The sequence below is a fragment of the Pelecanus crispus genome, chromosome 6, assembly GCF_030463565.1.
Source record: "Pelecanus crispus isolate bPelCri1 chromosome 6, bPelCri1.pri, whole genome shotgun sequence".
In the NCBI taxonomy this organism is placed as follows: Eukaryota; Metazoa; Chordata; class Aves; order Pelecaniformes; family Pelecanidae; genus Pelecanus; species Pelecanus crispus.
Window position 1 is genome coordinate 67,151,461 of NC_134648.1, and position 12,665 is coordinate 67,164,125.

The following is a 12,665-nucleotide window of genomic DNA, read 5'->3' on the forward strand; positions in this document are numbered from 1 at the left end:
TGCAGTCAACTGCATATTATACAAGCAATATCTATGTTAATAATTGTTTTCTTTGGCAGGCCAGAATCCAGCTGGACATGCAATATTTACATATCAAAACCATTGGTGTGTTCAAGTCATATTGGATGCAAGTGAAAATATATATGTATATATATTTACCGTATACACACACACATATATATGTATAAAGGTATATATACACCTCTGCATATATACTGTATACATATATACACATAGGTATATGCTAAAAGTGGATTTCATCTTTTTCTGATTCAGGTGATGCAGGCCTTGAAACACTAAAAATATCCTGACAGGGTATTTGGGGGGGCCGCTGGGGTGATAAATGAGACGTGGGGGAAGTGGTCTGGGGTACGTTCTTTTCGGACAATATTTTTAAAATTTCTGCCACCTGCTTTTCAAGGGCAGCCATCCTACTGCTTAGCAGCTGGATATCTTCTTTGAGTTCGTGCTTGACTTCCTGCAGCGTGGTTTGTAAGGCCTGCTCAGGAATAGGGTAGAAAGGATGCCTAGCATCAGCCTGAATGGGGCTGTGCTCCAGGGGGCTGCGAGTCTCACCAGCTTTGTCCAAGCGAAGGTCACTTTTTGTTATTCCACTGTCACAAGAGTCTGTTTTCCTCAGTGGGTTTTTATTTACACCGTTCTCTGAGTCATTGCACTTGGGGTCATCGGACAGTAACCCCATGGACTCAGCCTTCGTGACGTTGTTCCAGTCCTCCTTCTTCTCCTCGTGGGTCCCCATCGTGTTCTTCAGTCGAAGCCACCCTTTCCCGTTCCCGTTTTTCATCCGCATGGGACTGTTTACTTTCAGACATTTTTGGTCTCCGTTTCCATTTGGCTTGAGCTCCATCGCATCCCTGTTGTTCTGCTTCACGGCCTCACTAGTTTTCATGTAAGCCAGGGATGTCTGGATGGGGGTGATCTGAGACACGGTGACCACGCTGGTGCCTGTGATGGAGGCCCCGTTCTGCACACTCCGGCTTTCCACCTGAAGCTGGTTCCTTTCCGGGTCGATGTGAGCTGAGCCTTGATTACGCATTTCTTTTTGCTGTTTGAATTTCTGGAAGAGTTTCCGTACGGGGTGGTCCACAGGGATGCTCAGCGTCACCTCGTTCTTCTGGCGCAGGCGCTCCTCTTCTTCCTTCTTGACATCGCTGATCTTGCGGAAGATGATCTATGGGGGATAAACCCACAACAGAGTCAGTACCCAAAGGACATTGCGTATGGTAAATGTTACCGGGAGATGGGAAACAGTATTGAGAGAACAGCCATTTCTCCTTCCTTTCTATCTTAATTTCTTGTGGTGAATTCAAATGGAGCTAATCAAGACATAGTAACCTCAGATATATGTCACTGCATAGATATATATAGACATATAGACACACACACTGTCTTAAAAGTGTAGATTAAAAGTGTGTTTCACCTTTATGTTTGATGCAGAAGAGAGAGCATTGAAGAACTAAAAATATCCTGACACCAAGAGAAGGAAAGAAACTGAATAAAGAGAAGAAATAAAGTGAGCAAGAACTGAAATACCGTGATACCTACCTACCCATTACTCACGCTCATACCTGCTCTGTCACTGTCTTTAGTACAGATCAAAAGGAAATAGTAATTCAGTGGAGACTACACAGCTGTAAGTTTAACTCAATGTACATACCCTCCCAGAGCCTGGAAAATCCAAATGTGCTCAATACTTTTTAGCTCTGCTTACTGCTAGTTTTATAACAGTGGCTGGAGGGTGCAATTAGGTTCCCCATGTGCCGTGTTGTGTGGCTTCACACAGCAACACAAGCGTTTCCTGGAGAGTTTATATGTCTAATATGTGTGGGTGTACTGGGAAGACCACGAAGAAGCACTGTAACAGGGGTGTATGATTATAAAACCCAGCAATAGCCACCGTTTTGTGATGCCATGCCATTTAATGCTGCAGTTATTTCACCCTGCAGCATCTCTCAGGCCTCTATAGAAAAAGGAATCGGTGCCTCAAACTGTGAAAGGATCCACAGAGTAAGAAACTTCTGCTTGATTTTATGCATGTTACTCATATGAAATATTTTTTTTTTTTTTTAAGATTCATCCAGTTTTCTTGAATGTGGGACTGAGGCAGGATAGGGAAACTCTGGTTCTCTGGATGACGATACTGAAGTGAAAAGCAGCACGTGATTAAATGCAAATATGGACTGTGTAGGGATAGTATTGGTAAGAAAAGTAAAAGAAAGCCCCTGCAATACGCAAACAGTTTTCTCTGTGACAGTCAGATGTAGGTTTTGAAGTATCTGTTTGAGTATCTGTATTTCAGTATCTATTTACTTTTTATAAAAAGGTTTCTCACGCCTGCCCATATTTGCAAAGAAATAGTTGCTTTCAAGTCTCACATCTTTAGAAGTCAGCAGAGGAGTGCCATGATGGCTACAGCTCCTTCCCTGCATGAATCTAGGATAGGCTGGACTTCAAAGCTTCATTAGAGAGCTTTCAAATGCAGTAAATATATCCTTGTGCAGCTGCTTATGATAATTTGGAAAGTTAACATGTTTATTAGAAGTCCAGTTAAAAAAAACCCCACAAAACCAGAGAAACATGGAAGATACTTTCATCTGACCTAGATGCTGCAACACATACACTCATTTGGAAGCTCCCCTTCATTAGCGCCTACCCTCATGGAGCAACTCTCTCTCTCTTGAACAAGCCACTGGGGACAGCAAATAAATGCAAGAGAAGTTGCCCTTAATTCAAAATGAAAGTAATTACATTTAATTGAAGCCACGGTCTCTAAATGAAGATTTGGAAGGTGGGTTGTGTTGTTTTGTTTGTGCCTTTTCTTTCCCTGGAGGGCCACGTGGCACCTCTGGCAGATGACGCAATGCTGAAAGCAACCAGCTGCAAGGACGTGTCCCCAAGATGTGTCTCAGAGAAGACGGCCGGTTCCTCTGCCGGTCTCCCTGGCTGGCTGGGCTGCTCTGCCCTGTGCCATGCCAGGCCAGAGTGGCTGGGTCCCTGAAAACATCTGGGGTGGGGAAAACATCCTCTACCCCGTGTTTCCCTGCTGTGTGGCCATGCCCCTCTTTCACAGCTTGAGCACCCTCCTCTCCCCCAGCCAGCCTGTGCCTGGCAGGTGGTGCCGCAGGCAGCCGGGGATGCTGCAAGGCAGGCAGCTGCCTGCAGCCTGGCAGGGGCTCGCAGCGCTCCCGTGTCCGGTGCAGCGCTGAATGCGTGGTCTGGAGAGGCACGAGGTAACTTTGGCAACTTCTGTCCTGCCAGCTGTTTGTAAAGACCAGAGCGACAGCGACAAAGACCACAGGACCAGTTTTTGATTCTTCTCCAAACACTTGCCCTTCACTGAAAATTACCATCATCTCCCTTTTTTTCCCCAGTCTACTCTTGTTCTTTCATTTCTCCCTTCTCTCCTCTCAGTTCAAAACTTCTCCAGCCAGAGGTTATCTCCCTGCACACAATATAATTACCCATGACTGCTCCCGCTGCCTTCCGCAGAAGAAAAGCCAAGACTTCGCTAATTTGACACTGCCTGTACCTCACACTCCTCAAGTGGGCCCTTCTGAAAGCCAGGAAATTACTCTGCTTTTCTCCGCTGGAGGCTTCACCCCAGAACCACTTGGCCAGACATGACTCAGATGAGCTGAGCCCACTGGCACAGGGGTCTGAGCCCAAGCACTGCTGTGCCTCAGCTTGGGGCCAATGCTTTGGGGGAAGCTGAATGTTTCCCTGCCGCGGGGACGGGCAGCCGAGGTGACGAACACCGTCAGATGTGCAATGTAGATCTGCTCCAGCCAAGTGAGACCAAGGACCCAGTAACCACTCAGAGCCGTGGGCTTTCTCCCCACTTTATGCACATGCAGTGGAGAAGACACGCTCCCAAAGCCCTTCTGTCACCTCCCCAGCAGGAGATTTTCCTTCAGTGTCTTGTAGGATGCAAGCAGGAGCCTGCCAGAGCTCTTCATTAAATCCTTTCCTCTTTCTCTGCATAGGACAGAATATGCTATACCCTGGAATAATTATGGGCAGCTCCTTTGAAGAAGCAAGCCTGCTGCACACTGAATTAGCACAGAAAATGCCCAGGGACTCGGAAATCCAGGGGTTAGCTGGGAGTCAAGAATTCAGGACTGATCTACCTTGGTGGAGCTGTATTTCCAAGGAAGCAAAGGCGGGCTGATGCAAAGCCCTGCACCCACTCTCCCCTCGGCTCTCCCATAAAACTTGGATGTGTTCACAGGTGTTTGCTATTTTCTTTTTCACTCTGAAATGCGTAACCAAGCAGACCTTCATGTCCCACCTGACACTGTGAGATTATGGCACTTTGGAGACCAGAATCTTGGTGCTTGTTCACCCACTGAACTACTCCGTCACAATGAGGAAACCATTTCACCCCTGCATAACCCCATGGAGACTGCCCCTTCTTCAGGACATCCACCCTCAACCAAGGGAGCACTACGCCTAACACAGCAGGGATCTAGTCTTAGTCAGGACTACTCAATATTGTTAGAATACATACAAGTAAAGGAAAAGAAAGGTCCTCTTATGCAGACAAAGAACTGGGGGGGAAAAATGAGATGTGAATTCTAGCAGTAATAGTTGTTTTGAATTACCAAATTTTTCCATATAAGGAATGTTTTCATGTGGTTGGATTTAATCCATTCCACAGTGGTTCATCCTAAGCCAGATCAGGATTAAATATGTTTACATGGAGACTTAATTCTATTAATGCCTAATAACTATTATTGGCTATTTTTCTCTATAAATAAGAACAGAAAAACACCTCATGCAATCTGACATTCCTCAGCAAATTGGGAGAGGCTTATTTTGACATCTTAAATTGAATGAGCTATTTCAGTTGTCCCTGACCCTTTTCAGAAGGGTTACACACAGGCCTGTCCAAACGTATGTCCCAGGAACAGACACAAACCCCAAAGGAGTTAATCAGAAGAAACTGAATTAAATGTGTATATAGCACATCTCAAGGAGTAAAGAGCCATACCACTGTCTCAGGGCAAGTGCTAAATTCATTAATGTGATGGAGATTCAGTGTAGGACTTCATCTCCTTTATGGATGGGATTGTGAAAGACTGCCCTGTGTGACACAAATCCTGTCTCATGAGACCAGGTTCCTGGTTTTTTTTGCTTTTAATGTATTTACTTTGGGAAGGAGGGGGAATGGAAGTGATGTTAATTATCGAGCTGGCAAAGGTTAAGTAGAAGTCAACTGATGGCCAGCCCTTGGAACTGAATTATTTGGGTTATCTACGAGGCAGGCACAGAGGAGACAACAGCAACTTGAGACTCTCCATTTGATCTTAACCCCAACCTCCTTTCCCTCCCCTCTGTACTGAGAGGTAACTTGCTGTGACTGCGAACTCAGCCCATTACCACTTCCAAAGTGGTGCCTTACCAAAGGCACTGGCAATGGGTACATTACTGCTGGAGCAGCTCCTGTGAGGTGCCAGATTCTACAAAAGAACCCAAAGCCAAGTGCAGACGAGGGCAGCAGCAATGAAAGGTCGGGGAGGCAGCTCAAGGCTGAGACACACACAGGTTCTCCCATCTACTGCTGAACTAATCAGTAAAGCTGTGGCCCTTTCCAGATGCTTTCAAATGCCTTCCTTGTCTGCTGTCTTTTTTTGTACCAGTACTGTGAAAATCATCCCTCTAAGACCTTCCTCCATTCGTAAAGACCCCTTAATAAGCAACTCCAAGGAAGGTACATGAAAGGATTAAAGAACTGGTGGAAGTCTTGAAGAATTACAGTAAGTTCATAGAAGTAGCAAATATTTGACCAGAGATCATCCTGTCCCGTTCCTAGAACATCCCATCCTGTTGTTAGTAGCGTTCAATACGTGCCTGCCCCTCACCACGGAAACTCACAGAAATGTGTAACGGTATAGCAAAAGGGCACACAGTTGTCATGGTGATGAATACAGAGGATATGCACCAAGTGAGAGAGAGGGAAAGCCACACAAGGCCATCAACCTAAAGACTTTCACAGTGACTAATAAACTCCAGGTGCCCGAGATGAGGCATCCTACGAACATGGCTGATGGGCAAGGGATGCTGGAGTCCTGCTGCAAGGGGAGACCCTGTCCTACAAGAACTGGCTTGATTCAGCTCGCCAGGTGTTTACGCAGTGCCAAAAACTGGAACAGAAAGCAAACACAACATTTCAGCCCTCACAGCTACATACAGCCACGTAGAGCAGAAGGAGGAGCTCTGCCATGTGGCTGGATTGGGACCGCAATCACTAACCGACAGGTCACACTCATTAATGCATAGGCTAGGCTGATGTGGGTGTTGGTCACCTCTCAAAAATGAGTTCCAGAGGGAACTATCTTGTCTGTATTAATGTCTTGCAGAAGCCCCATCTCCCTCATATCTGGTTACTCACAATCTAATGTGTTTGTCCAGATTACTGTATTTTTGTTCCCATTTAATACCGGAACATTCTAGAAGGCACCTTAATTCAATATTGTGGCCCTGAAGACAAATACTCACTGTTCCCCTCCCCAGCAGCACTGAAAATTAGATCAGTGAAATTATCCAGGTTAATAAATTTGAAGAAATAAATAGGTCTCCCTTTAATCTGGACCATGCCAGTGACCCATCTGACAGCACAGACCCACCGTTGTACTGGAAAACACTGCAGGTGGAGGGAGTGGGATGAGTGGATGGAGTGAGTGGGAACTTTCTGAGCCAGCTGCAGCGATGGAGGCAGCGTGTTAGGGAAATGCACCATCCCTTGGACCACACTGAAGAGCTGGCAGCTCCTGGCACACTTGCAGTTGGCTGAGACCTGCAGAGCAGCTCCTTCGCCAGCTTTCAGATCCCACCAGAGGGATTTGATCTCGTCATGTCCTATGGGGATGTCTAATTCCCATAAAAAAGAGTCAGTGTCCTCACAAGGTGTGTTGGTCTTGGCACCCTTTTATATAGGTCCTTTTTGGGAAATAGGAGAGCTGTCTTCCATTGCTTCCTTGGCCTGAAATGATTCAAGGCAAGTCCTTCACACAAGCTTAGCTGAAGCTGGCAAATGGATTTTAAAGTTTTTGATGATATAACCAATATCAGACAAATACTGCAATCACATATGCCTCATTTTCTTTGGAAACAATGCTAAAAAACCCGCCAACAAATACAACTGAAAATAAGGGAAGCTTAATTCATGCCTAGGCTGCACAACATAGAGCAAACTTTTATAAAGATGTTTGCAAAAAATACTATTAATTTTCACATCTTAGAGTGCACTGTAGAAAAGTAATTGCCATTTTTCTCATGCTAATGAGGGAGGCGAATTTGTGTCAGATCCAGGATTTAGACACAGGATACCCCAACCTATGCAGTGTTCAGACGAGTGTGCTATTTTCCGGCTTCTAAGAACAAACTACAAAACACACCCAATTTCCAGAGCACACGCACTCAGAACAGGGTTCACCCACAAAGCCTGTGTCTGGATCCGAATTCATCCTCCAGGAGCTCTGCACAGTCGAGGGAGAGAACAAGACACTTGGAGGGTGTGAGTCATTTCACCTGCAGCTAGATGTTAAAACAGGGCAGACAAGCTGTACCCTGAAATGCCTGTTTGTCTCCTGTGTCTGTACAGGGAGCTTTGTGCATGTCACAGATGCAGACATCCTCCACGTGATGGTGGGTAAGAAGTATCCAAACTCCTGCCTCTAGCAGTGCAAATGTCAGGGTTTGGTGCAGAGCATGTGTGTGTGTACTATATCCTTAATCTGATGTTATTTTTATTCCCCCCAGCATGCTGGGGTATTGCCAGTTCCCAGCTGGGATGCGTTCCCCATCCAGCCTCAGAGACCAGCCAGTCCTTCCAGATAAACACTATTATTTTAAACGCTGCAGAGGGAGGACGAGCGACAACTGCACAGAAGACTGTGCCAGACTGGTAGGTCCAAGTGAGAGCTTGTAAAAAACTAGATATTTTTGCCTGCATGGAGCAATCAGATGAACCACTAATGGGGAAGGCAAAGACCCCCTGTTCTTACCATGCTCCCTGGGAAAACCCTCCAGTAGTTGGTGGGGAAGTGAGCTGGTCTCTCTGCAGCTCCTAGGAAACTGGAGCCCACCTGGGATGGCTGTGGCTACTCCCATACAACCACCCTTTTGCATTGCAAATCTCATCCCACTCCCAGATGTTGCAGGACAGATCCTGCTCAGATCTCTCGCACTGCGGGCACTGTGCACTGCTAAGGACTGTCAACACCAGCAAATCCTTCCCAGGCCATTGCTTTGATGAGCTCAGGTGAGTCTAGGATGCTCTACCCCTCAGTCCTTGGGGACTAGTCCTCTCTGGGAGACTTCAGTTGTCAAAACAGGGCACATCTGGGACCCTCTTTTTTGATATTCTGAAAACTAGGCCAGTCAAGCCCAATTTCTCACATGTAACCTTTGGCAAACAGGCTTGCTCCAAAACCAAAATGTTTTTTAAATCTATGCAGGTCACGGAGAACATGATTCACTATTAATACTTGATGTTAAAATGTTTCTAAATCTTAATTTTTCAGATATATTTTTTTTAAAAAAACTTTTAAGATGTTAAATCTTCCTTTTTATTTATATGAATTAAAACGTGCTTAAATTTAAAAAGTTAAACTATTGAAAGAATGGACAGAAATGAATGAATAGGGAATTACCTCACACAAGCCCTTCTGTTTGCAATTACGCGGAAACTGGAGCTCTGGGGCCTGGGCTAGCAGAGATATGAAATGCAGTTCAGTCTGATAGAAGAGTCACAGGCCATCTCTATTTGTCCTTCACCTGGAAGCCCAGCCTGTGAGCCTCACAGCGAGCCAGAGAAACCCAAACAGTTTGTGTTAATGCAAACCTTCCTTTGGGATGGATGCAAGAAGCTGCTGCCATGCACTGTGGATGGACTCACTGTGTCTGGATTGGTTCCCTGCCTTGAAAACCTGTTTCATTGCAGGTTTACTGCCCTTCCAAAACAGAGAGGGCAATGGCAGCATCGCCCACAAGATGCAATTCCAGCTCTTAACCCCAAGGGACAGTGTAGAGTAATGCTTCCTCCTGGGTCAGGGCATGGCAAGGAGTCAGGAGCAGACAGCTAGGATGGGAAGACCAAGCAGCAAAACCAGCAAACACCAGCAAAGGGCCAGCAAGGAGTGCTGGCTCCGACCCAGCTTCCATTAACAGCTTTTCCATATGGCTCATGCATGAAAGCAGCCTCTGACCACGGTGTCCTGCGCTGGCAGGAGTCTCTGCAACTGAGAAGCATGGTCAGAAACCCTCTACTGAATATGACAGTGACAAGAAACCTGGTAGAAATGGAAGGGAGCTGAAGCCACAAAAATTGAGAGCAAAGAGAGCCTGAAGCCAGGGTACCTCTTTCCAAATACAAACTGCATTTAAGCTGCTTCACCTAGTTTAGCCCTGTAAATCTCCATGTCCTCTTAGCTCACTTTATTAATCTGCACTCAGAGGAGGCAGAATAGATGGCCTGAAATGATGGCTTTATTGTTCTTCTGCTCTGTACACTCCTCAGATAGCTTTACTTTGATGTGAAATTCAGCCTCAAAAACAAATTGCTCTAACAACTGTTTTAATTGCTCTCCAGTAAATTCTCCTTAATCCTCCTGTCCCAGGAACTGTTTTGTGTTAAACCATTGCTCCATCTGCGTGTGGGAAAGGAATTGCTGTCCTTGGCTGTGCAGTGAAAATGACTGACTGCTGAGCAATTAGTTAATCTCTGGAATAGGAATGTTTGACTAAACAGTCTTTCATGCTGGATTTTGGAGGAAAACGAGATTTTTATAGGTTAGTCTGCTGGCTGCTTGAAAGAAACAGTAAATAATAGCCTTTCTGCAAATTTCCATTGATCCTGACTTCACAGACATGGTAGTGTGCAAAAGCAAAAGCTTGCTACCAAGCACATTTTAATTTTGCTTTGGAGAAACTGTATTCATGTAGTTTCTTCCTAAGTGATTACAGAATTGACTTGTAAGAGATGTGAAGATTTCTAATCCAAGTAACAAAGTGATGTCACTTCAAGAAAAGGAGAATTATTTCCATGATGTTGAAGAAGTCCTTTTAAGGGAAATTTAATGGCATTTTATGTGCAAGAAATGGGTTAATCTTTTCATCATGACTTAATAAAGATCTGTGTCCTCCAAGTTGCTCATCTACAGAAAAAGCGGGGCATGTAGGGAGGGAGAGACCCTTCAGAAGAACCCAACAACAGCCAATAACTCATTTCCCAGAGCCCAGAACTTCTATCACCTCATTACTGGTTGCTCTGTGTTTTAGAAATTAGTTACTGTAGGTCAAATTTTAATCTGGTTTCATTTTGTGTTTGCAATCAATTTGCACGGCACCCGACTACTCTTGCAGAGAGACATCTGTGCCTGCTGACAGTCAATTAGGCTGATCTGCATTTGCAAACAAGCACACATATTAAGAAGAGAGTGGTTGAGAGTTTTCCCGATCTATTTCATACTTGGGATGGGTCTGAAGTCATCCTGTTTTACTTTAAAACACGTCTAGATTGAAGAAGAAAGAGAAGAGAAGCAGGCAGAGATCCAAGTCACATTTGTCACAACCCCAGAGCATCACGGCCCAACAGATACAGCACCAGGCTGGGATTCAGGAGAATGGATTATTCTGCTGGCCTGACCTTTGGCCAAGTGGGAAGTGTAAATCACACTGTCTCTTCATGTCTCCATCTCTCCCAGTGTAAGAGAGGATAATAACACTGTCCTCATTCTTGCAATTAATTGGAAATCCCTCTATCATGGCTAACTATTTACAACCGAGAGACTAGGATCCATGGCTGATAGCAGAGAGAGGCCACTGTTTTGGCCTACTGTCAAAACCAAGACACTTCATTAAAAAAACAGCCATAAATATACACATAGGTGTTCTCAGGATTTCAACTCAGGATTAGGGGCCTAAGGCACTGCTGCACTGAGACATCTAGGGTAGCGCACAACGGATGTACAAAGCTACATGGAATCCTTTCTTGATGCCCTGATACATCAGTCACACCGTGATTGAGGGTAGCATTGACACCTACTTTGCAAGGAAGGATCAGTCAAATTGTTCAGCCTGAGTGATGGGCGCTGATTCTTCAAAATGGTGTGATTACATGTTTACCTAAGGACGTGCTGAGGTAAGGAATCAGATTGCCAAAGGAAATGCCAAAGCCTCTTAACTCTGTTTGCACAATTGCCCACATTTACACCAACCAGGAGAGCAGCTCAGTCTCCTGAATCAGGAGCTCTTCTGTTCTTCCAGCTGCCCTGACCTCAGCACCTCCTGCCTGTACATTCAGCCTTTACAGATGCCTCTGTCTCTTTGTACCCCAGGGCAAAACAATGCATGGATTTTCTGCTGCTGCAGGCTTAGCCGTTATATCTGATGCCTGCTGGGCTCTGTGTTTCTGCTTGGAAAGGGACGCTGAAGAAGGGCACTGTGCACCTTTGGAAGTGTGGAGCTTTGCCGTGGTTTTTAAACAAGACTCTGGAGTTGAAACTGATCTCTTCTTTTGCTGCTTTGCCCTCACTATTTTCTGTTTTCTTTCCTTTAACCAAACAGCAGATGCCTTAGCATGTTGCAGAGCACCCAGATTCAGACCTATTTCTCCAATACTATCAAAGACAGCAAAATGCACCTTCCACATAAAAAAATGTTGAAAACAATAAACTAGAAAGGCTATTTAATTTATGAATTTATGGCATTTTTCAACCAGGGTCTATTGCTGGTTGGCCTAGTTTAGGGTCAGTCCATTGCAGAGAGGAGTACTGATCTGTGTGGCCTCAGAAGAGACTGAACTGTGACCATGATCCAAAGAGACACAGTACTTCCTATGGGCTTCTGTCACAACTGGAGGCAATGAAACACAGCTTTAGCTTCCTAATTCCTTTTCAGGACCCTAAATCCTACACTGAACTCAGTACAAAGACTAAATTGGACTTGGGAGCTGAATACTTTGTTGAATCACGGCCTAATTTGTTTTCTGTGTACAACTCAGAGATGGTTAAGCATTGGGAAACTGAGCAGAGAGCAATTTGGAGATAACTGTTGCAGTGTAACTATTACTGAGTAGTGTCCCATGGCGACCCTTGTTCCCTCTCACTGGTTAGGTTTATCCACTTTGGGATTTAAACTCCATAACAACTCTCCCATGTAAACAAGTCTAGCCTGGGCTGGTCATTTGGTGGGTAAGCAAACTAAACAGTTCCTCCTGCTCTCTGCTTCCTTCTACCAATTGCTCCTTCTTGCAGATGTGCTCTCAATGGAGAGTATCACGTACTCATCTCTCCTTCCCCTTCTCTTCCTTACTGAAGCAGTTATTAGAGGGAGCAAAAGGCACAGGAGGTATTTCTCCTACTTCTTTGCCTGGCACTAAGGCAGAAAGAAGAGCGGATTTCTAACACTCTTGCTGGACTTTCTTTCCTTCCATCTTGAAGATGTTTCTTGCTCTGTATAGCACAGAGCTCCTGCAAGAAGGGAAGCTGAGGTACTTATGGAGACTGTCATAGATTTCCAGCCCTTGGGAAAGAGAAGCCCTGCAGAAAGCTAAAAACCCAAGCTCAATAGACCCAAGATCTTTCACTGGATGTGGAGAAGAATCCCAGCAAAGATAGCCTCCACCCAACAAAATCATCCCA

At 45.2% G+C, this 12,665-nt stretch overlaps 1 protein-coding gene across 1 annotated transcript in view; it reads right to left on the reverse strand.

The window, feature by feature from the left end:
* Window positions 1-244: 244 nt before the first annotated feature.
* The window catches only part of KCNH5 (potassium voltage-gated channel subfamily H member 5), a 167,690-nt gene continuing 155,269 nt past the window's right edge, over window positions 245-12,665 (reverse strand). Inside the window, exon 11 of the mRNA XM_075712579.1 lies at window positions 245-1,192. Coding sequence (XP_075568694.1) covers window positions 245-1,192 — 948 coding nt within the window. The remainder of the gene's footprint in view (window positions 1,193-12,665) is intronic.